Source organism: Bos indicus, chromosome 3, assembly GCF_029378745.1.
Source record: "Bos indicus isolate NIAB-ARS_2022 breed Sahiwal x Tharparkar chromosome 3, NIAB-ARS_B.indTharparkar_mat_pri_1.0, whole genome shotgun sequence".
Lineage (NCBI taxonomy): Eukaryota > Metazoa > Chordata > Mammalia > Artiodactyla > Bovidae > Bos > Bos indicus.
In genome coordinates, this window is record NC_091762.1 from 103,695,153 (window position 1) to 103,718,193 (window position 23,041).

The 23,041-nt window shown below is 45.6% G+C and overlaps 1 protein-coding gene across 5 annotated transcripts in view; it reads right to left on the minus strand.

Moving 5' to 3' along the window:
* Nucleotides 1–23,004, minus strand: part of TMEM269 (transmembrane protein 269) — a 30,141-nt gene extending 7,137 nt beyond the window's left edge. Inside the window, exons 1-8 of one of the 5 annotated variants that reach the window (XR_011565923.1) lie at nucleotides 17,891–23,004; nucleotides 16,495–16,603; nucleotides 13,269–13,407; nucleotides 8,366–8,463; nucleotides 7,549–7,692; nucleotides 6,706–6,906; nucleotides 4,745–4,909; nucleotides 3,999–4,647 (exon numbers count right to left, since the gene is read on the minus strand). Coding sequence is in view for 4 of the 5 variants with exons in the window: in XM_070786720.1 (XP_070642821.1) it covers nucleotides 1,860–1,987; nucleotides 6,706–6,906; nucleotides 7,549–7,692; nucleotides 8,366–8,463; nucleotides 13,269–13,407; nucleotides 16,495–16,603; nucleotides 17,891–17,905 (834 nt within the window). In the remaining variant the exon portion in view is untranslated. Of the gene's footprint in view, nucleotides 1–1,314; nucleotides 1,988–3,996; nucleotides 4,910–6,705; nucleotides 6,907–7,548; nucleotides 7,693–8,365; nucleotides 8,464–13,268; nucleotides 13,408–16,494; nucleotides 16,604–17,890 lie in introns of those variants that run through there. The other 4 variants (XM_070786720.1, XM_070786721.1, XM_070786719.1 and 1 more) reach the window with 4 other exon arrangements.
* Between the last annotated feature and the right edge of the window lie 37 nt (nucleotides 23,005–23,041).

Sequence of the window (23,041 nt, forward strand, 5' to 3'; positions counted from 1 at the left end):
TCACTTTTCACTTTCATGCATTGGAGAAGGAAATGGCAACCCACTCCAGTATTCTTGCCTGGAGAATCCCAGGGACAGAGGAGGCTAGTGGGCTGCCATCTATGGGGTCGCACAGAGTCGGACACGACTGAAGCGACTTGGCAACAGCAGCAGCAGTATGATTATTATTGTTATAAACAAAGTACAAAGTGTATTTTCCCTTTCAAAGTATTCCTCTGGAAGTCTATATATTTATTTCAGCTCTGCTGCTATGGCTCAGAATGGATATGGAAATCCTCTTTCAGAATTGCATCTTCTTCCTTTGAACATAGTTCAAGTTCTAGAAATAGCCAGAAGTCATTTGAGGCCAAAATCAATAGCTAATTTAGTTTTGGTTTAAAAAGAGGATATCATTGGCTAATATTAAATATTATTAGGTTTTTGAACTAAATTTGGTTGGCTCGAGCAAAATAAGTATTTTTTGAGCACCTATTATATCTAGGCACTGTGCTAAGTGCTGACCTCTAAGAGCATATGTGAAGACAGTTATCATCTTAGAATTCCTAAAATATTTTGGTGAAGGATAGCAACAGTGAAATGAGGGTTCAGCATTAAAGGGCATCACACTGAAATGTCTGAGCCCATGTATACTTGTAAGATTCCTACTATATTATTCTAACCTTGTACAGAACTCACTAGAATGCACAACCAAATCAATTCATCTACAAAGTATATGTTTCTGAGTGTGGAGCACCGCTGTGGCAGGCAGCAGAAACACGAATATGTAAACTGAAGGAACTTAAAAATCTAAGAAACAGATCTATTCATCTATCCATGAAAAAAAATGTAAGTACTGTAACAGATATAAACAGAAAGCCATGGAGAAAAGAGGGTGCTGTCTTTTCCTTTAGAGCCAAATCAGAGCAATGTGGACTTCACTGGACTTTTTTCATATAACTTTAGAGTTAGTGCATATTTGCAATATATATTTTTCTGCAAACTTCAATAAGTTAGACCTGAGGTAAAGGTGGTCTGGTGCGCTGGCCGAGGAAGGGGCAGAATGAGCCAATAATCCTCTAGCACACCACCCGGAGGTGGAAGTCCAGAGGCAGTGCTGCGAGCGTGACTTTTAGTGGGCCTGAGTTCTCTGTGACATGCCACTTTAGGGTTCCGTACACTTCTCTTTATTTCTATTCAATTTGGATTTTAGAATATGAAATGTCCTTTGAATATCTGGAGTTTAGTATTTTTTAGAGCTTAGGGAAAAAAAACACACATAATGAGATCCTGGAGGCCAGATGATGCCCTCAAGATGCCAATGTGTCTAAACAAAGCAAAAGGCATAAGTTTTAATTGTGAAAATAGAGAATATTAAGTTGCAAAATCCTACACATAAATGGGGCAACAGGATTGCCCTGCCATCAGCTCTGCTCTACAGAGCCAGAGTCTATAAATGTAAGAAACCCGTTAGTAAGCCCCACCTTAGCACTGGAGTCATTACATTCAGGCAGGACAAGGTGGAGGCTACACCAATTCTGAAGGGTTTCATTCATTTCCAGGGGACAAACCTTAGTGCACCAGGTCACATAGCTGGTAACAGAACTAGAACTCAAACCCAGCCCAAGTTTAGCTTGGAGAAAAATCTGTTCTGTATGACACAAACAACTATTGTCACCAAGGGATTCAGAATCCTGAATAAAGAGGAAGAAGTACAGGCCACTGGCTCTACTGTGGGTTGCTCTGGTTCAAGGCCACATGTATCTAGCACTGCACAACACAGACACAAGGACAGATTTATGAGGGTAAGGTAAGCTTTGGCCCACCATGCTGGCAGAAACCCCACAGAGGCCAGTGGGAGTGGGTAGGGCTGTTTAATATCTTCAGTACCATGGCCTAAGACATGCTGCCTTGCCCCACAGAGCATCTGGAAAGAAGATGTAGGAGAGTGACCACGTCAGGCAGTAAAAAGCAGCTATCGAGAATGGACACAAAAACAGCATGATGACACCTGGAAGAAGGAAAAAGGCAAACACTCAATTTTTATGAAGCTGTCTTATGTGTATTTTCCACCCTCTAAGTTCAACCCCCATCTTTCCAGCCTCCAATTTTTACTCACACTAAAACCATTGGCACATGAGCCTTACCTTTATGAAGTTTGTGTAACTAGATAATTACAATCCAATGCAATCTCTATTTCTTTGCATTGGTCACTTAAGGCTTTCTTATCTCTCCTTGCTATTCTCTGGAATTCTGAAAGTGAAAGTGTTAATTGCTCAAAAATTCTGAAAGTGTTAATTGCTCAATTGTGTTTGACTTGTTACAACCCCATGGACTGTAGCCCGCCAGGCTCCTCTGTCCATGGAATTCTCCAGGCAAGAATAGTGGAGTGGGTAGCTATTCCCTTCTCCAGGGGATCTTCCCGACCCAGGGATCAAACCCAGGTCCCCTGCATTGCAGGCAGATTGTTTACTATCTGAGCCACCGAGGAAGCTCTGACTATTGAATATTCATTGGAAGGACTGATGCTGAAGCTGAAGTTCCCATACTTTGGCCACCTAATGTGAAGAGCAACTCATTGGAATAGACTGTGATGCTGGGAAAGATTGAGGGCAGGAGGAGAAGGGGGCGACAGTGGATAAGATGGTTGGACAGAATCACCAACTCAATGGGTGAGTTTGAGCAAACTCCAGGAGATAGCAAAGGACAGGGAAACCTGGCGTGCTGCAGTCCATGGGGTCACGGAGTCAGACATGACTGAGCAACTGAACAACAACAATGCCATCTCAGATTCTGTGTTGTCAAACTCAGATCAGAAATTGGTCTTAGCCAAGAATACATTTGAGTTGCCTGGATCTCTTGTTAGAAAAAGAAAAGGAAAAAAAAGTATATTCATATTGTTTCAAGTTTAACATGTGATAGGGGTCAATACAGTATTATACACATGTGGAAAAGAGTTAACATAGCAGGCCTAAGACTGCTATCCTTAGAAAATCCTGCTTGCAAGGTGAGCCAAGAGCCTAGAATCTTGAATAATAAAGTTTCCTACACTGATAAAAACTGATGAGAGCAACTGGTTATACAAGTGAGGTAGTTAATGCAGAACATTGATTTCCTTCTGTGTAAGTCTGGAATTTTGGTACATGCTAGGCAGAGGGGAGGGGCTTCCCTAGGGGCTCAGTGGTAAAGAATCTGCCTGCCAATGCAGGAGACTCAAGTTCAATCCCTGGGTTGGCAAGATCCCCTGGAGAAGGAATGGCAACCCACTCCAGTATTCTTGCTTAGGAAATCCCATGGACAGAGGAGCCTGGAGAGCTACAGTTTATGGGGTCACAAGAGGTGCACACAACTGAGCAACTAAACCACTGCCAGGCAGAGGGGACCTATGTGTCCAGCCCTGTAAATGCCTTCAGCACTGAGTCTCTAAAGAGCCTCCTGAAGACAGACCTTCACAAGCAGTGTCATAATTCAGTGCTGGAGAATTGTGTCCTGTGTGACTCCACAGGGAGAGGATGCCTGGAAGCTTGCACCTGGTTCCCTCCAGACTTGGTTCCTTTCAAGTTTCCCTTGACTGATTTTGCTTTATCCTTTTGCTATAACAAATCTGAGCTATATGTGTGACTCTCTGCAGAACCCTGTGAGTCCTCCTAGAGAAGCACTGACCCAGGGGTGGTCTTAAGGGAGCTCCCCCGCTCCACTCCCGCAACACAATTTCAATCTCAGATTTACCACCAAAGGGCACCAACATTTGTGGAGATCTACTCTGCACTAGAGGCTTCACAGGTGGCTCAATGATAAAGAATCTGTCTACCAAAGCAGGAAACATATGTTTGATCCCTGGGTCAGGAAGATCCCCTGAAGGAGGAAATGGCAACCCACTCCAGTATTCTTGCCTTGGAAATCCCATGGACAGAGGAGCCCAGTGGGCTACAGTCCATAGCGTCACAAAGAATTGTACATAATAGAGCACAAGCACACACACTTTGCACTAGACAGTCTGCTAGGTAGGTTACAAAAAGTACTTTATGCGCATTTCAGAATTACCCTGTGATTTAGGATTAAGTCTCTTTTTCAGATAAGGAAACAAAGGGGATATAATTCGGACAAGGTCCTGATTCAATCCCTCGTCTGCCTGGATGTTAAAAACTAGACACAGACTGCTTCAGAAAGCTCAGATGGAGGGAGGGAGTGTATAGTCTATGACATTTCCACGGGAGGAACCAGCATATATTCCTCAAGAGAAATCAGAACATGGGACCTGAAAAAAACCACGTCTAAGGATAAGAAGCAGTTACAGAAAGGTATTAGAATATTGGAATACTACATCCAGATAACAGTCATTGATGGTTGAGTTAATGAGATAATATTTTAAACCAAAGTTGTCTTGGAAAAAGGTCTCAGTAGCCATAGAGCAGCTCCTCAGATGTACAGAGCTCTTGCGGGGAGAAGGGAACTTGGTCTAAAAAGATGACTGGCTGTGCTCCAAAATCCACAGCAGGCATTTTGAAATCTATCCAGCAGGGCTTCAGTATCAACCAGTGTCAGGTTTTGAGGTTCAGTCTCCCCCTTTACCCACACAGCACAGATAATCCATGGAAGGCTGTCAATGTGCCATCAATTTTGAGAAGAGGGGATCAATGGTGTCTACAAAGAACACTGCAGGAAACACTGCTGCAATGAGATAAGAGAAGGGTGAGTGGAGGGAAGAAGGGGGCTAAGAAATATCCATTTACAGGACACACTGTGCCGGAGGATTTATATACATTACTTCATTTAATCTCAAGAATCTTGCAAGGTAGGGATTATCAGCTTCGTCTTATAGATGAAAGCAGGCTCAAATTCAGGCAACTAATATGTGCTGAAGTTAGAACTTGAACTCAGGTCTGTTTAGCTCCAAACCAGGTATCTTCTCCCCTCATTGTGCCTCTGCCAACTGGGACACAGGAGGAGCCAGCACTTAGAACTTGGACAGGGCTGTGGGTGCTAATGCTACAGAAGAAAGGGTGTGAACTTAAAGGGGAGAGTCAGGATGGAACCCAGGACCCTTCAAATCAAGTGAAAGTGAAAGTGTTAGTCACCCAGTCATGTCTGACTCTGCGTCCCCATGGACTGCAGCCTGCCAGGTTTTTCTATCCATGGGATTCTCCAGGCAAGAATACTGGAATGGTTCCCATGCCCTCCTCCAGACTCAAGGATTGAACCTGGGTCTCCTGTATTGCAGGCAAATTCTTTATCATCTGAGCCACCGCTTCAAACCAAGTGGACCCACATATAAACTAAGCATAGATGTCATCCTGTTCACATGAGTGCATTTTAAAAGAAGAAAAATCGATGTTCCTTGAAGAAGACCATAAATCAGGGAAATCTTAGAGAGACATATTCCAGGGCCCCAGTGTGACCAGGGCCTCAGGGCCTGGCACCCTTTACTCAATTGCTATAGCCCAGAACCTGCTTCCTCGATATCAGCTGTACAATATTTCCAACACTCATGTCGCATCTCTTCATCTTTACCCCCACCATCACCTTTTATGTGACAAAAAGCTGGTTTTCCTACTTCCATTCTGAGTCTCCTACAATCTATTCTCCACATTACAGTCAAAGTAAACGTGTAAAACTGCTGCTCAGAAACCCCTTCAGAGACTTCTCTTTTGCCTCCAGGATCCAATCCCCAATCCCACCCAGCCTGCTCGCTTCACTGGCCTCCGTCTGTCGCCAGCCCTCTCTCAGAAGTCCAGCACGCTGCTGCTCAAAGGCACCTGGTGGCTCCTTGCCTCGGAGCACTCACAAAGCTCTACTTCATTTTCTGAACCACCCCCTTGCCTTGGAGCACTCACAAAGCTCTACTTCATTTTCCGAACCACCCCTCCCACTGCTTGGCAAATCATCTTGTAGTTTTCATGTGTTTTTAATTTTTTCCAGTTTTATTGAGATATCACTGACATATAACTTGGTATTAGTCCAAGGTATATCAACAACTTTGATATTTTTGTATATTGCAACATGATAACCATAATACATTTAGTTAGTATCCATCACCTCACAAAGTTACAATTTTTTTTTCTTGTGATGAGAACTTTTAAGATCTACTATCTTAGCAACTTTCAAATAGACAGTACAGTATTGTAGACACCATGATGTACATTATTACATGCACAGAACTTACTTATCTTGTAACTGGAGTTTTTACCTTTTGACCAATTTCACCCAGGTTTCGTTCCCTCTAGGCATTCCCATCTAAATTAGGTCATCCTCTGATGCCCTCTGAGAACATGCTACAGTGTCACAACACATCAAAACTATATATTTTTAGTTATTTCTGCCATGATTCATTTGGTGTCTGACTCCCCCATTGGAAGGAAGTATTTGTCTGGTTTACCAATTTGATTCTTAGTATCTGATTTATGGTAGGTGTTCCTAAATTCCTATTGAACTGAAGAACATCCAACAAATATTTACTTGAGTATCTGCTACGTGACTGGCACAATCCTAAGTACTAGGGATTATGGCACAAATAAAAAAAGGCCTCTATGGGTGGAGGGGGGCAGGTTTGGTGTATATAGACAACAAACACGTAAATACACTTCAGGGGATGATATTACAAGTTCAGTGGAGAAAAACAGAGCAGGGCGAGAGAGAGAGAGGGAATGCGGGGTGAGAAACAGGGTGGCAATGAGCAGCAATGATAACAAATGATCACTAGTGACATTAAGAGCAATATATGTCACTTACCTCCCAGATAGACTATTTTTTTCCAGCTCTCAGACTCCAGGATTTCGTCATGTGGGTAGTAGCTCTGGTCCATCATGAACAGAATCATGAGTGAGGCCATGCAAGACAGAATGAACGTGTTGCCTTTGGTCAGGAGGGAGGTGGAAGCCAAAACACAGGAAGCATAGGGGCAGGGTAGGCCCTTGTATGTGAAAGGAATGCCTGCAGGGAAAGAAAAGATGGGGTTAGCTGCTTCCCACTGCTCCAAAGCGTCCACAGGAGGAAGCCCTTCTCTCTTTGGGTCTTCCCTACCCCATATTCCAAATTCCTTCACTCTTAGGGCAGCGGCCAGCTGTAAAGAACTTAGTTATTCAGAGGTGACGTGTGGGTTTTGCACTGGATCCGCAAGGTAAAGCAGGCAGCTAGGACCAGGCCTGTGCTCTGGCCCCTAGGAAGCCTCTGTAGAAGAGGCCTTTGAGATCTTTCTGTCTGCCTCTGCAATCCCTTGCATTGTTACCTTAGGCAAGGCAATTGCCCTCCCTGGAGTTCAGTTTTCCCATCTGTTTTGGGAAACTGGAGTATGACCTCTAGTTTTAGGATCTGTGAAGCCATGTGCTCCATCCAAAGGTCACACAACAAGAAAAAAGCACAGCTGGTTCAAGAACCAAGGGTTCCCGCCCCCTAGACCAGGGCTCAGGCAAGGCAGCCTGAAACCTCCAGTGGGCCTGCAGCAGGAGAGAAGGAAGGAAGAGGGTGCCCATAGAGGGAAGGAGAGGAGTCAATCACTGCTCCTGGGTTTCTGACATCCAACAGCTTCTCCCCTCCAGTTTCCTACCCTCAGCCATAAGTCTGGTTTCCACTCACCTGTCGAATAAAAACAGAGGCGGAATGAAACAGCTAACACATACATGACGGCTAGTAACCCATTCAGAGGTCCATCCACGCCTAGAAGCAGGGCTGAGGCCAGGCCAAAAGTGGTGAAGACTGCAAAGTCATTCAGTTCGGTTCCTGCTCCAGAAGGCCAAAGTTAGAAGAACTTCTGCTCTCATGTCTGTATCTTAGTCCCCTCTGCTGGGGGAGCTGGAGTGGTGACAAGCAGGATCCTGCTGTCAGGTCCCTGAGGGGCCGGAAGGCAACGCTGCTTCCTGCGGTGGTCTGCTGATCAGAGAATGGAGTCTCCTTCTGGCTCTGCCTCAAACTGACCATGTGGCCTTAGGCAAGTCTTTCTCTGTCTAGGTCTTAGTTTTCCTGTTCTTCAACATGCAAGGGTTGGACCACAATTGGAAACAAATTAATGATGTGGAACCCTTTTTTTTTCCAAGCAAAATCTTACTTGGGAATATTTTATTATATTTTAAGTGAGTTTCTCTGCTTGAGGTATTTTTCATTTCTCCACACCTCCATTACCACAACCATGGCTCCCACTCCCAGATCCGCCCTGAGAGGGAGACAGGGCAGATAAACCAAGTGAAGGCCAGGAGAAGGACAGCCAGAGACCCACAAGTGAACCAGCAGAGTAGCTAGATATAGGCTGCGGGGCTCACACACTCCTGTTCTAGGGCTGCTTCTGTTACACTCAGAGGGACTCAACAGGGGTGGTGACTGCCAGAAGCCCGCTGGATATCACAGGACAGGGGAGCTGACCGGGGTCAGGGATGATGAATCTGAGGCCTGGACTCACCGGATCCGGAGCAGATGTTCAGGTGTCTGGTCACTGACCCGATAGCCATGTCTAATAGAAAGCTGACCAAAACCATCCAGGAGGCACAGGAGCATTTCCTAAAGTACAGGCCCGCAGGCCAAACAGGTCAGCTCTCTCGCAGTATCACAGAGACTCCACCCCTACCCAGCCCCAGCTAAACCAATGTGCTTCCTATGCTAGCCAGCACACATATACACACTCCTACATGCTCCCTAACTCACATCCTTTCTGATCTGTGCTGCCTTACACACCACACACACACAGACTTACATCCCTTTCATACTCATATTCTCAACCCACGTTCTTAAAGGGCTGCCCTCTATTGGTAATCATTAAGAAATAGGGTCCCTTCCAATTCTAAATTCCAGGTGTATTCGATGGCAAGGGAGATCCTAGGTCCTAGCCCAGCCTACACAACCATCTCACTGTGGCCTCTGTTCCTCCATCTGTAAAATGAAAGGTTTGTTTCAAATGATTTCTTTAACAGATACAAGCCTATTTAGATTATCTATTTCTCCAATGTGAGTTTTGTATCTTTGAAGGAGTTGATCTGTTTCATCTTAGGCTATCAAGTCTGTGGACACAGAGTTGTTCACAATATTCCTTTATTATACTTTAATGTCCATGTAATGATTCCTCATTTTTCATTTCTGATATTCATAATTTGTATCTTCTCTTTTTCTTGGATAGCCTGGCTAGAGCTTTATCAATTATATTGATCTTTTCAAAGAACTAGATTTTGGTTTCATTGATTTTCTTTATTTGTTTTCAATTTCTTTGATTGACTTCTTGTTTTCAATTTCATTGATTTCTATTCTAATTTTTATTATTTCTTTCCTTCTGCTTACTATGGATTTAATTTGCTCTTTTTTTTTTCTAGTTTCCTAAGATGGAAGCCTACGTAATTGATTTTAGATCCTCCTTCTTCTCAGTTTTTTCAAAGACTTTATTTTTTAGGGAAATTTTAGGTTTACAACAAAATTGAGAGTAATGCAGAGATCCATTACCCTTGTTCTCACATGTGCATAGCCTCTCCCATTATCAATATCATTCAACAGAATGATACATTCTGGCCTTGGTATATACCAAAAGTGACCCTACACTGACACATTGCAATCATTCAAAGTCCATAATTTACCTTAGGATTCATTCTTGATGTTACATTCTACGGTTTTGGGCAAAAGTATAATGGCATATATCCATCATTATAACATCATGCAGAATATTTTCACTGTCCTAAAAGTCCTTTGTGCTCTACCTATTTATGTTCTCCCCAACCCTCCTGACAACTATGATCTTTTTACTGTCTCCATATTTTTGGAGACATATTTCCTTCATATTTCCTTTTCCAGAATGTCATGTAGTAGAGGTCATATAATATGTAACCTTTTTAGATTGGCCTCTTTCATTTGATTATATGCATTTAATGTTCCTCCATGTCTTCTTAGGGCTTAATAGCTCATTTGTTAACACGGAGAGTGATAGTCCATTGTCTGGATGTACCACAATTTATTCATTCATTTATCTACTGAAGGATACCTTTGTTATTTTCAAGTTTTGGCAATTATGAGTAAAATAGCATGATCATCTAAGTACAGGTTTTGAACATAGTTGTCAATTCATTTGCTTGATTGTACGGTAGAAGTTGGGCTTCCCTCGTGGCTCAGAGGATAAAGAATCTGCCTGGAATGCAGGAGACCTGGATTCAATCCCTGGGTCAGGAAATCTGAAAAAGGGAATGGCTACCCACTCCAGTATTCTTGCCTGGAGAATTCTGTGGACAGAGGAGCCTGGCAGGCTACAGTCCATGGGGTTGCAACAAGTTAGACATGACTGAGCAGCTAACACTGACACACTGACTCATGCTAGGAGTATGCTTAGTTTTGTAAGAAGCCACCAAACTGTCTTGCAGAGGGGCTGTACCATTTTGCGTTCCCATCAGCAATGAGTAAGTGCTCCTGTTGCTCCACATCTTCAGAAGCATTTGTTATTGCCAGTGTTCTGGATTCTAGTCATTTTAATATATGTGTAGTGATATCTCATTGTTATTTAATTTGCATTTCCATGATGACATTTGATGAGTATCTTTTCATGTGCTTAAATGCCATCTGTATATCTTCTTTGGTGAGGTGTCTGTTAAATTCTTGGGCCCTTTTCAAATTGAATTAATTTTTTATTGTTGAATTTTAAGCTTTGTATATTTTAGACTATAGTTCTTTATCACATGTATCCTCTGTAAATATTTTCTCCCAGTCTGTGGCTTGTTTTCTAGTTCTCTTGACATAGACTTTGGAAGAGCAGATTTCTTTTCTAATATATGCGTACAATGTATAAATTTCCCTCTAAGTACTGCATTCACTGCATCTCACACATTTTGATAAGTTGTATTTTCACTTTCAATTAGTTCAAAATATTTTTTAATTTCTCTTGAGACTTTTTTTGTCTATGTATTATTTAGAAATGAGTTGTTTAACCTCCATGTACTTTGGAATTTTCTAGTTATCTTTCTCTTACTTATGGTTTAACTCCATATGGTCTAAGAGCTTACTTTGTATGATTTATATTCTTTCAAATTTGTTAAAGTATGTCTTACAGACCAGAATGTGGTCTATCTGAGTGAGCTTGAGAATAACATATATTCTGCTATTGTTGGATCAAATATTATATAAAATATCAATTAGATCCAGTGGGTCAAGGGTACTAGTCAGCTCTATCCTTCTGATTTTCTGCCTGCTAAATACCCAGTTATGGTAACAGATCCATAAAATTCTGCTGGCAGTTCTATCAGTTTTCATCTCATGTGTTTTTGACACTCCAAATGATTGCCAAGGTATCTTTCACACCCTACCTCCGGGGATTCCTTCTCTTTGGCTGTGCTGGATGTCCGCTGCAGCGCGGGCTTTCTCTAGTGGCACACAGTGACATGCAGGCTCAGTAGCTGTGGGGAGCTGACTTCTCTAGTTGCGGCACATCAGCCTAGTTGCCCCACGGCATGGGGGATCTTAGTTCCCAGACCAGGGATCAAACCCACATCCCTTGCATTGGAAGGTGGATTCTTAACCACTGGACCACCAGGGAAATCCCACCTTCAGGGATTCTGTGTTTCTCTCCAGCACATGCTCCCAGACCCCCTATGAAAGCAGCTATAACAATCTCAGGCCAACTTGCCCTAGGAGGCCACACCCAAGTTGACGCACTGACTGCAATGCTTGGGTGGCCCAGCAAAAGCAAACAGAGAGCCTGACCCTAGACCTCAGCTGTCCCTAAACAACCTTAGAATTTCCTTTGTTTAGACCCATATTTATGTGTCTAGGGGGGCTTCCCTGGTGGCTGAGCAGGTAAAGAATCCCCCTGTAATGTGGGAGACCTGGGTTCGATTCCAGGGTTGGGAAGATCCTCTAAAGAAGGAAAAAGCTACCCACTCCAGTATTCAGGCCTGGAGAATTCCATGGAGTAAACAGTCCATAGGGTCACAAAGACTCAGATACGACTGAGCGACTTTCACTTCACTATGTGTCTAAAGGGAATTGGGCCCACCATCGTGGCCTTAAAGACTACATTCCCAGAAGATTAGGTTCAACTAAGAAGATAGAGATTTTCTGCTGCAGGTATGTCCCAATCTATGAGACCCCCAAACCTAGATTTAGAGAATTTTCAAACTGGAAGGGAACTTAAACATCCTTAGGTAAAACCATCTTATTTTATGGATGAGAAACAGATCCAGAGAAGTTACTTGCTAATGGTTATAAAGAATCAAATAGATTAAGAGGACGTTGCTTATATTATAAAGGACTTGTGTGTGTATGTGTGTGTGCACTCAGTCTCTCAGTTGTGTCTGACTCTCTGCAACCCCCATTGACTATAGCCCACCAGGCTCCTTTGTCCATGGGATTTTCCAGGCAAGAATACTGGAGTGGGTTGCCATTTCTTCTCCAGGAAGGAATTTTCCTGACCCAAGGATCGAACCCACATTTCCTGCATCTCCTGCATTGGCAGGTGGATTCTTTACCACTGAGCCACCTGGGAAGCCGATAAAGAACTTATATTTTTTAAAATATTTATTTATTTGACTGTGCTGGGTCTTAGTTGTGGCATGTGGGATATTTATGTGGGATCTTCAGTTGCAGCATGCAGGATCTAGTTCCCTGCCCAGGGATCGAACCCAGACCCCCTGCACTGGGAACTCGGAGTCTTAGCCACTAGACCACCAGGGAAGTCTCCATGAAGAGATTATCTTTAAAGCTCTGATTTCACAAAGGCATTGAAATACAATTCAATTCATAGAAATATAATTTGCTGACAATTTTTGAGGGGACCCATACTCATGTCTCAGACTTTCCAGAACAGGGTTAACTTTAACTATTCTGCCAGGTCATATGCTGTAATTTAAGAATCAAAAAAATATTAATGGTACCTGCCTACCCAAGGATTGTGCAAAGGCTACAGGAATGGAGTCTCTTGATTTTCTTATAGAAACCATTCTAGATTGCCATATCTGGAAAGATCTATAGAGATCATAGTTCCTTGTTTTACAGATGGAGAGGGACTTCCCTGGCAGTGCAGTGGTTAAGACTATGTGCTTCCAATGCAAGGAACATGGGCTTCATCCTTGGTTGGAGAACTAAAACCCTACATGCTGCAAAAAAAAACAAAAGATGGGAGAAACTGAGGTTCAAGATATGACCTAGCCAAGGTCACATATTAGGCTGGTGGTTAGAACTGAGGCTAGGATCTTTGCCCCTTGACTCCTAACCCACTGCACTTTCTCCTGCCCCGAGTCAATCTGTATGTCTCAGTGCTTTGTTCTCTAGACAAATCCCTCCCTCCCTCATGCCATTGGTTCCAGCTCTTGGCAAAGAGCTTGCTGGGCTCCCAAACATACTTGCAGAAGCTGCAGAAGATGGAGAAGAGCCCCAGGGACATGTTGGCCAGGGACAAGGCATTGACAACATCCTTCCAGGTAAATTCATTCATCTGGGGATGGCTCTGCTCTTTGGTCAGGAAGAAACTGCTGCACTCACCTGGGGCCCAGGAGAGAGGGTAATGGGGTTGCCAAGGTCAGAGAGTCCCAAAAGAAGCTCCCCAGGGACCAGATACCTCCTGGTCCCCTAGACCTCACCCCAGAACTGCACCCTCCCAACATCATTTCACTGGCTGGAATGAAGGAGACTACAGGTTAATGGAGGAGACCCAGGAGGTGAGACAAAGGTGCTGAAGATGAATGCCTGTGAACGTTCAATAGCAAAATGAATGAACCATAGCTATGAATCATGACCACAGCCTCCACCCTTCTCTGACACCTCTTGCCCTACAGCACAGACCTCTCTCCAGCCCATACAGTAACCCTCCTGGCACCCCCATGGCCCAGGGTCCAAGGGGTATGGGCCATTCCCCAATCTGAGAGATGAGCCCCTTGTCATAAAGACCTTTAACATAAATGAGCCTCCTTTATTTTTACATTACAAAGTAAGTAAGTGTTAAGTGTTAGTTACTCAGTTGTGCCCGACTCTTTGTGACCCCATAGACCGCAGCCCATTTTCCAGGCAAGGATACTGGAGTGGGTTGCCATTTCCTTCTCCAGGGGATCTTCCCAACTCAGGGATCGAACCCGGGTCTCCTGCACTGCAGGCAGATTCTTTATCGACTGAGCTACAGGGGAAGACAAAGCTACTTTTAATACTCTAGAGTGAGCCCACAGGAATCAAAACACTGGCAAGCGGTAACCCCTCACCCCTAGGAGTGGCCCAGGAGGCGAGAGGCTGCCTGATGGGAGGGAAGCACAAAGGGCCTGCTGCAGATCCAGGCTCCTTTGCCCTTCCAGCCACACTCCCTCCCTTAGAAGGAGAGGGTGTGGCTGAGGTGCCCCAGGGTCCTAGTTCAGACAGCCCCCAGCAGCAGGCCGGGTACCAACAGCGGAAGAGATGAGAAACACGAAATGAAGACAGACAGCGCTGGATAGTTCACAGGACACTTACCACATTCTCTCTCCCAATCCTGACAACCTGGAGAGATGCTACTATAATTTTCCCCATTTCACGGTTGAGGAAACTGAGGTCCTGAGAAATGGACATACTTGCTCACAGTCACATATTAGGTGAGTAGAATTAATTCCACCTGTTTGATTCTAAATCTGGTGCTTCTTACTAGGGGCGTGATCTCAGCAGGAGGAGGTCTTTGGGGCAGGGAGTGATGAGGGAGCTCCTCCCAGTGGGGCAGCTACAGCCTTTCCACGCAGAAGCAGCCCCTGCCCGTCCTCCTCTCTCCCCCAGCCTCCTTTGGCAGCAGGGGTCAGCTGGCCCTGGCCATTTTCACAGTCCTGCTGTGTCTGTGTTCACTCTGAGACCAAATACGTGCACTCCTTACACATAAACTGCATTGTGAACCTTGCTTTTAGAGAAAGAGCCCCAGTGCTCTCTGAAACAGGGAGGCCCCGCCGGTTGTAAACACACTGCCCACATACAAAATCCTGCACTTGAGTAAAATATACAAGTTCCAAGGTGTTTCCACGTCTGTTTTCTCATTTATTCCCCACTCATTTTCGAGGTGAGGAAGCTGAGACTCTGCTTCCATATAGCCCCTCTGTACAGCCCCAGGCATTTCTGGTCTTGGCAAGAGCTAAGACAAGTCATGGTCCTTTCCCATAAATACTGCTGCCAAGATGCATAGGGTGAGAGGGGGCCAGACTTGGAGTTTAGAGCTAAAAGTTTATCAGGCAGCACAGCAGAACTAACTGCTCCCATAGGCCAGCTTTATTCACCAAGGGGTATCAGTAGCTATAATAATCCCAAAGCCACTGGGACTCCTGAGACCTTGTCATGCCAGATTCCCTCAAAACGTAAGACAGGAAGCAATGCTAGCCAGACAAATCTGGGATGGGAAGGGGAGCAAAGGACTAGAGTTATGTTCCCTCCCTGTCAACCCTTCCCTCCGGGTCTGTCCTGAGTCTCAGGGCTCAGCTGGCAAGACCAAACACCTCTATTCCAGTCTAGCCTACTGTTGCCTGGAAGATTAGCATCCTAGCATCTCTGCCTCTCTGCAGAGATACCTGGGGTATGTCCAACAGTTATGAGACATACCTCATCTATACTGCTTCACCGTTTAATTAATGTTCAATTAATTGTCTACCAGATTATCTTGTTCATTCACAAAGCATGTTCATTTCTGCCGTTTCCAATGGCCCTGTGAGGTCTGCCAGGTAAAGCAAAGACTCAGAGAGGGGAAGAACCTCATTCAAGGTCACACTAGAACTGGCAGAACAAGACTTCCAACTTCACCTTAAGGGTTCTTTCCTGTGTACTCTGCTGTCTACCAACCAACAGGACTGATCATTTTTGTATTTGTTGTAAGCTCAGATCAAGCCAGGTGCTGAGGAAAGTCCTTGGTACCTGCCTGGACCATACAACTTACAGTCTATTCAGGAAAAGAAGACTCATGCATGCATGTGGAGACTTACAGACTGTTCATGGTGATAACTCATCTTACAGGTGGAGAAACTGAGGTTTCAGGACAGTTAAACAATTTGTCCCAGTAAATGGCAGAGCCAGGATTGGAATTGGGCCTCCTTTTTCCCAATTAAAAGCCATCTGCAGCATAATGCATAGGCTCCAGGTATGAAAGGATATGGACCTGAGAGTAAGGGCTGGTGAAATTTAGAGGAAAAAAAGAACAGTCCATTCATTCAGCAAACATTTTGTCTTGGGACAAAAAAGATTAAAACCTGGTCTTGTCTCTCAAAAACCTGGTCTGGCAGAGGCTTCAACCCTGCACAGAAAGGAAGAGGTCACAAGGCTGCTGAGAGAGCATAGAGGAGGGGTCCTGCCTGTCAGGGGGCTCAGAGGAGGGATCAGAGCCGAGGCCTTGCCCAGCAGTGGCCGGCAGGACTAGCTTGTGTCGCTCCCCAGCTGCTTGGAGGTCATCAGTGGCTCCCAGCACCCTCAGGATGGAGCTCAACTCCTTCATCTGATATGCAAGTCCTTTCTGCATCACCCCTCGAGCCCTTCTCTGCCCCCTTCTGGTCTCGGGTTGAGTGGTGGTCCTCTTTGGGAAGCCTGGCGCGCCCTCAAGTCTTGAGGTGCTCCTCCTCTGCACTGCCACATCTCCTTGCTCACCGTGTGACAGTTGGCACTCTGTATTGGCACCGCCTATGTAGTCTTCCTTCTCTAGTACAGGGAAAGGAACTTGAGTGCCGACCGAGATCCCCGGTGCCCAGCATGAGGCCTGACAATAGAAGTTGTTCGGTGATTGTTAAATTAATAGAGCACTCTGGTGCTTGCCTGAGATCCTCTCCCTGCACTCAGTCCCTCAAAGCCTGTCTAGTCTGTCCCATGAGAAGCCTTCTCAAACGAACAATCCAGCCTCTTCAACACACCCAAGCATCTACCTGATGCTTATGATCTTCTATTATTCATTTTAAAAAATGTGTTTGCTGATGCTTGCCCTGAGCCCAGCCTGCATGTTCTGGGCACACAGAGCACCCTCAGGAGGCTGGGAATCTGGTCGGGGAGGCAGATGTGTGCAGGGACAATGATGGCGGTGTGACGAGTATTGTTGGACAAAGGTTTGTCCGGTTGCTGAGTGTGTTCAGGGAAGACTAAGTCTGTGAGGGGGGCAGGGGAAGGCTCCACCAACAGGATATTTACGACTCTATAAGCATAAACAAAAGGGGTGGGTGGTAGCGGGGAGGGCGGGGCGGTGGCGAGGGCAGCTTCTTGGCAAAGGAAATTGCAAGAAGGAAAGCACAATGAGGAGGCTGGATCCCAAGGAGAGGGGCGCCTGGAGGCAGAGCCGGCAGGGAGGACACCATTGTGATAGCTGGTGTGATCTTGCATTGCCGCTGTGACTAGGCAGTAATGTTTATTTAGTAAGAGGGTGTAGGAGGGTGTCTTGCACAGATGTGGGTTGCGAGTGGAGGGTGGTCTCAAGGGGAGAGGTTGAAGAAAAGGAAATCAGCCATGAAACTGGTGAGGAGAACGAGGTGAGCGAGCCGGAACGGCAGACGCTGGGGCTGCTCCTGAAAGGAGTAGGGAGGGTTGCGTATGACTCGGGGCTTTCTAGGGAAAAGCAAGGACAGCGGTGTGGGTTCCGTGCGCAGGAACCCGGCAGCATTGGTGCGAGAACGCTCCGGGTGACACTTCCCCGCGGGCAGGCAGTGAGCCACGGGCACAGCCACTTGTGTGAGAAACAACCTGCCTCCCCGCGGCCACCCCACTCCACCCGCTACCCTAGAGGCCAACAGCCCAACAGAGAACCGGCCTCCTCCTGACGGTGGTCCGTCCAAGCTGAAGACATCAGCGTGCTCCTCCTCGTCCCTCCCTCTCCGCTATTCCTCGCGCCCTGCGGGATGGCAGCAACGGCGAAGACGCCCAGGTGAAAACACAGAAGAGACCAAGCCGGGGCTGGGCGCCAACACGTCAGGACAGCTCTTTCCCCACTCCCGCCACCCCTGCTCCCCGCCCCCACCGCTGACAGCACGTGGAGGAGGCACGTGCTGCTGCGGATGCTTACCTGGGGACCAGACATTCTTACGTGGGGTGGGGGCCCACACTCCTCCCCCGCTTCCTGTGCGGTGGAGGGGCCAGCCAAGGCAAGCGGGAGCTGCCGACCTAAGCCTCTCACCCCTGGCTCTTAGCTCACAATCCCCAAGAGGCAGGGGAGGGGCAACAGGGCTTTAGTTGGCATGAAGAGGGGCCTCATTTTGCAGGGGAGCCCGAGGTCTTGAAGCGGCAGCACGGGTAGGGGGGTGGTGGAATGGAGGGATCTGGGAGGAGCGGACTAGTGTAACACGACGAATGTGCAAAGGCTCAGCAGGTGAAGAGACGAGCGTGTGCAGGTTGCATGGGAGGTAGGCGGGGAGCTGGGGGTAGGTAAAGCTGTAAAGAGACGCTGGGGGTCCAGCCTGTGAAGGGCCCCTGGAATATAAGGCCCCTCCTCGTGGGCAGGGCTTCGGCTCTGCTTGGATCACTGCTGTATCTTTGAGCCTGTATGAATGCTAGGCATACAGTACCCTCCCGCCCCCAGCCTCAGTATTTGTTGGATCAATGACAAGCCGAGTAATCTACACTCAGTCCTGAAAAATTGTACATTTTAAGTAGGGAAATGACAAGCTCAAGTTGATTTAGAAAGATTATCCTGGCAGCCATTGTGGAGGAAGGCTCTCTTAAACACCGCATGAGCTGGGGCTGTGGTGCTGGAGCAAAGACATCTTGTTAGACAGCAGCAGACAGGACCAAGAAGTAGCCTGACCAGGAGCCCCTGTGAGAGGGAATGCCAAGACAGCAGAAGAGTGAGAGGGAGGAGGAAAGAGCCCCTCTGAGGTATCCAGGTTCCGTAACTGGAGGAGTATGTGCCACAGACACCTGTTAGTGTTCCGGAGGATCCCAAGCACTACTTCTAATACTGCCCCACATTCTCTACCCTGTTGCTAAGTCACTACAGCAAGAGCTTCCAGGGCCGCACAGAATATGCGAGAGAAGGGGTGGAGTCAGGTCAGGTGACCCCTTGCCTCACCTGGCAGCCTGGAGAGGGACGAGAAGAATAGGATCTAGCCTGTCCTGAGTGGCTGCTAGCCACTGGGCACTGTGCTCAATGCTTTACAGACATTATAGTCATCTTACTGGGTTTTTTCAAATGCCTCTAATGTTAGTATTAGCATTCCCATTCTCCAGAAGAGGAAATGGGCATTAGTCAATTTTACCATTACTAGTTAGTGGTTCTAAGAATTGAACAGTTTGACACTAAAGTCACACCTAAGGTATTTGAGAAACTAAACTGGAGATCCAGGATGGAGGCAAGTAAAGCTGTGCTACAAGTCTAAGCCCAAGTGTCAGGTCAGCTTCTTTCTGTCATTTGTATTTCTCTTCATTTTCCCAGGCAACATGAACCATTAAAATGGCAAAATAAAAACTGTCACATAATGATCATAATACTGGCCTTGACTTTTAACCAGATTTACATCCCAGCTCTAGCATTAACAGAGGTGTACATCTGAACAAGTTACTTTGGTTTCCTGAACCTATTTCCTTATCTGTAAAATGGGATTGCTGTGACAATAAGCTTATAATTTATATTAAATAAAAATACAAATAATATATTAAATAATGCTCAGCACAGGACAGAAGCTCAACCATCATCATCATTATTCTAAGGACATGATCATGCATCTGTTACCCCGGACATCCCCAAGGCTTCCTTCAGAAGGGGGAGAGGAAGTAGGGAGATCTAATAAAAACCCTCCTCTCGAACTGGCAGAAGTTTCTCCCTTCCTCTCATTCTGGATCTCACAGAAGTAGAGAACAGGAATAGGGGAACATGTGCTTCTGGCTAGTCCAAATTGAGGCGGCAAGAGTCTGGACTTTATTCTAAGTGTAAAGAGAAACGTGGAGGTCGTTTTTTATAGAAGTATTATAACCTGATATGCTTTTAAAGGATGATGACAACAGCCTCTGTGGAAATGGACTGAAGGAGGGTGAGAACAGAGGCAGAAGGCACTTGAGGAGGTTACTGCATCCATCCAGGCCAGAGATGCTGGCGGCTTGGACCAAGAGGGTAGGGGTGGAGGCGCTGAGCAGCAGTCAGAGTGGGATATATTTTGAAGACAGAGCTGAGACTTGCTGACTGGTGTGGGAAGAACAGGATGACTTGGGTTTTGGGTCTCAACAGCAGTGTGACACAGGTGCTGATGGAAACAGAAGGACCGGTGACAAAACGGCCTTGGGGTGTAACTCAAGACTTCCATTTTGGACACGTTAGGTTTGTAATGACATCAAGTGAGACTGTTGGATAAATTAAGTCTGCATGAAACTCAGGGAGAGATCAGGATAGGAGACACACATGTGAGTCAGCAGCATGTGGGTGGCATTTAAAGCCAAGGGAAATGATTAGATCACCTAGCAGAGAAAGAAAAGAGGACCAAGGACTCAGCCTCAGAGCAGTCCGAACTATTAGTGTCATGAGACAAGAAAGATGCAGGGGGTAAAGTGGAAGATGGTAATGTTCCAAATCAAAATGAAGAACAAAGCTTTTAAAAAGGGAGTAGTCCACGAATCGAATGCTGCTTGGACTACAGAAGTCCAGTTACTCCAAGCATTCAGTCTCCTTCCTCCCAAGCTCCAGGTTCTTTAGGGAAGATGCACCTCATCTTGTGTGTGGGGGTTCTGCACATGGGCTTTCATACTAGAAGTGTGGGCTCAATTATTCTTAAGTTGTGTGACCTTAGCTAAGTTACTTAATTTCCTCAGACTTTGATATATACCCTCTGCATGTTCATCACTACTCAAGTGAACTACTTCCATAGTATCCCCTACACACGTTACTCTGTCACTTCTGTATTTATTTCTTCACACTTCTATGAAGAAATCTTCTAGGACTGTCTTAATCAGCCAGAACAGCTTATAGATGTGAACTAAACAGGAATGTTAGAACCTGACCTCTAGCACTTTGTACCTGTATAATCACAGGTCAGGTGCTTAATCTCTGAGATGATCCAGCTCTGTAAAATAGGAATACTATATAATACCTTATGAGTGAGTGAAGTCGCTCAGTTGTGTCCGACTCTGCGACCCCATGGACTGTAGCCCACCAGGCTCCTCCGTCCATGGGATTCTCCAGGCAGGAATACTGGAGTGGGTTGCCATTTCCTTCTCCAGGGGATCTTCCTGACCCAGGGATCGAACCCAGGGTTTCCCGCATTGCCGACAGACGCTTTAACCTCTGAGCCACCAGAGAAGTCGTATAATACCTTATAGATGGTGATTATATAAAGATTAAATCAGACAATGGCTATGCCTGGCAGAAAAAGAGCTCACGAAACAGTATTTATCATCTCTGAATCTCTACCACCAGTGATCTCAGTGCTTGTGGACTGATAACTTAGAAGCCAAGGACACAGTCAGGCCTCCTTTCCCTCCTTCTAGAGCCCTCACAGGAGAATGGGAGGCACAGTCAGTTGTTACTCATACTCGGTGAACCTAAGTAGGGCCAGCTGGGTGGATTATTGAGGCAAATACAGATTGCTAATTATTTTGGAAAATTATCAGGGAGTGGATTCCTACCATCCACACACTCAAGCAAGAAATGCAAGCATTATCTAAGATTCTTTCCTTCCATTCTTTTTGCCACACGGTACCAGTTAACAAGATGGTGATCTACTGTACTTTTTAAATGCCACACTTCATCAAGCCTAAGATGACATCCATTGTTAAGACACACGATTATTTCATGTAGCTATAAGAAAGAAAAAAAAATGCTGCCACTTAAACAATGACCTACCACTGACTTCTAGAAGCATCCAGGTCTCAAGAGATTAAATGTGGAGGAAGAAAAGTACATCTTACGATTGATAAAATACAGCACTTCTCATTCCATCACCATCTTAATCCAGACCTCCAATATCTCTTGCCTGGACTGGGATGAAGGCTCACAGAGGTTTTGCCTCCACTCATCCTCTGTTGTCAAAATGAGATTTCTAAAAAGGTCAATTTTATCAACTCCCTATCCCCAATCCTTCAATTAGCTCTTTTCTCATACCCCTCGGCCAATACTCTTCACTTTAAACTAGCTCCAATTCCCCAAATGTTATATTACTTCTTGTCAACGTCCCTCACGTGCAATTTTTTTTATCTAGAATTGTTTATCATCCTATTCATCTACCTATCTCCTAGCTGTTAGAAGTAGAACTGTTCTGGTCAGGAGATGTCTCAGTCCACCCATGATTGGCAGGATTATTTTGGTTGATGTGGCTTGTTAAGTGGATATTCCTTTGTTCATTCACAAATAAATTCTATCCAAAAATGAACCCTCCCCCTACCCCGAAAGACAGCCTTTCCATAGAGAGGACAGTTGGTACCCTCCAGATAAGCTCTAACTCTTGTTTCTCAGTTCCCAAGCAGGTGTCAGCTCCTCCAAGTCTTCTTAGGTTCTCTAAGCTGAGTTAGGTAGCTCTCCTTGGTGCGCCATGACATTCCATGTGTACTTCCATCATAGCCCTTTTTATACTATGTTGTGATGGCTGAGTTACTTTCTCCCCAACTAGACTGTGAGCTTCCTGGAAACAGGGGCCTGTCTTACTCAGCTGTGTCATTCTCCAGAATCTTGAAGCTAGAAGGCACTTAATACTTAGTAACTAAGTATTATTTACTTATGGATGGGTGGATGGATGGGAAATGAAAAATGGTTACTGTATATAATCACTGGGTATTAGTCCCTCTAGGAGATGCTACCTCCAAAATAACTTCACAATGCTCCTTTCTCTGAACTTGGTAACCAGCTTAACCAGGAAATCACAATGGCACCACCTAGTGGTCAATGTAGGGAGTAGAGTCAAGTAAGCCAGACCTTATCAATTGCTTCACTTTCACTTTTCACTTTCGTGCATTGGAGAAGGAAATGGCAACCCACTCCAGTGTTCTTGACTGGAGAATCCCAGGGACGGGGGAGCCTGCTGGGCTTCCGTCTACGGGGTCGCACAGAGTCGGACACGACTGAAGCGACTTAGCAGCAGCAGCAGCAACAGTCCATAGGGCGGCAGAGTCAGACTCGACTGTTGCAACTTAGTGCACACACATACACACACACCGGAATTACACACTATCGCTAGCCAAGCCAGGCTGTTTATCATCCTCCAGTACCCAATATTCTGCTTCCCAGATGAATTTGAAG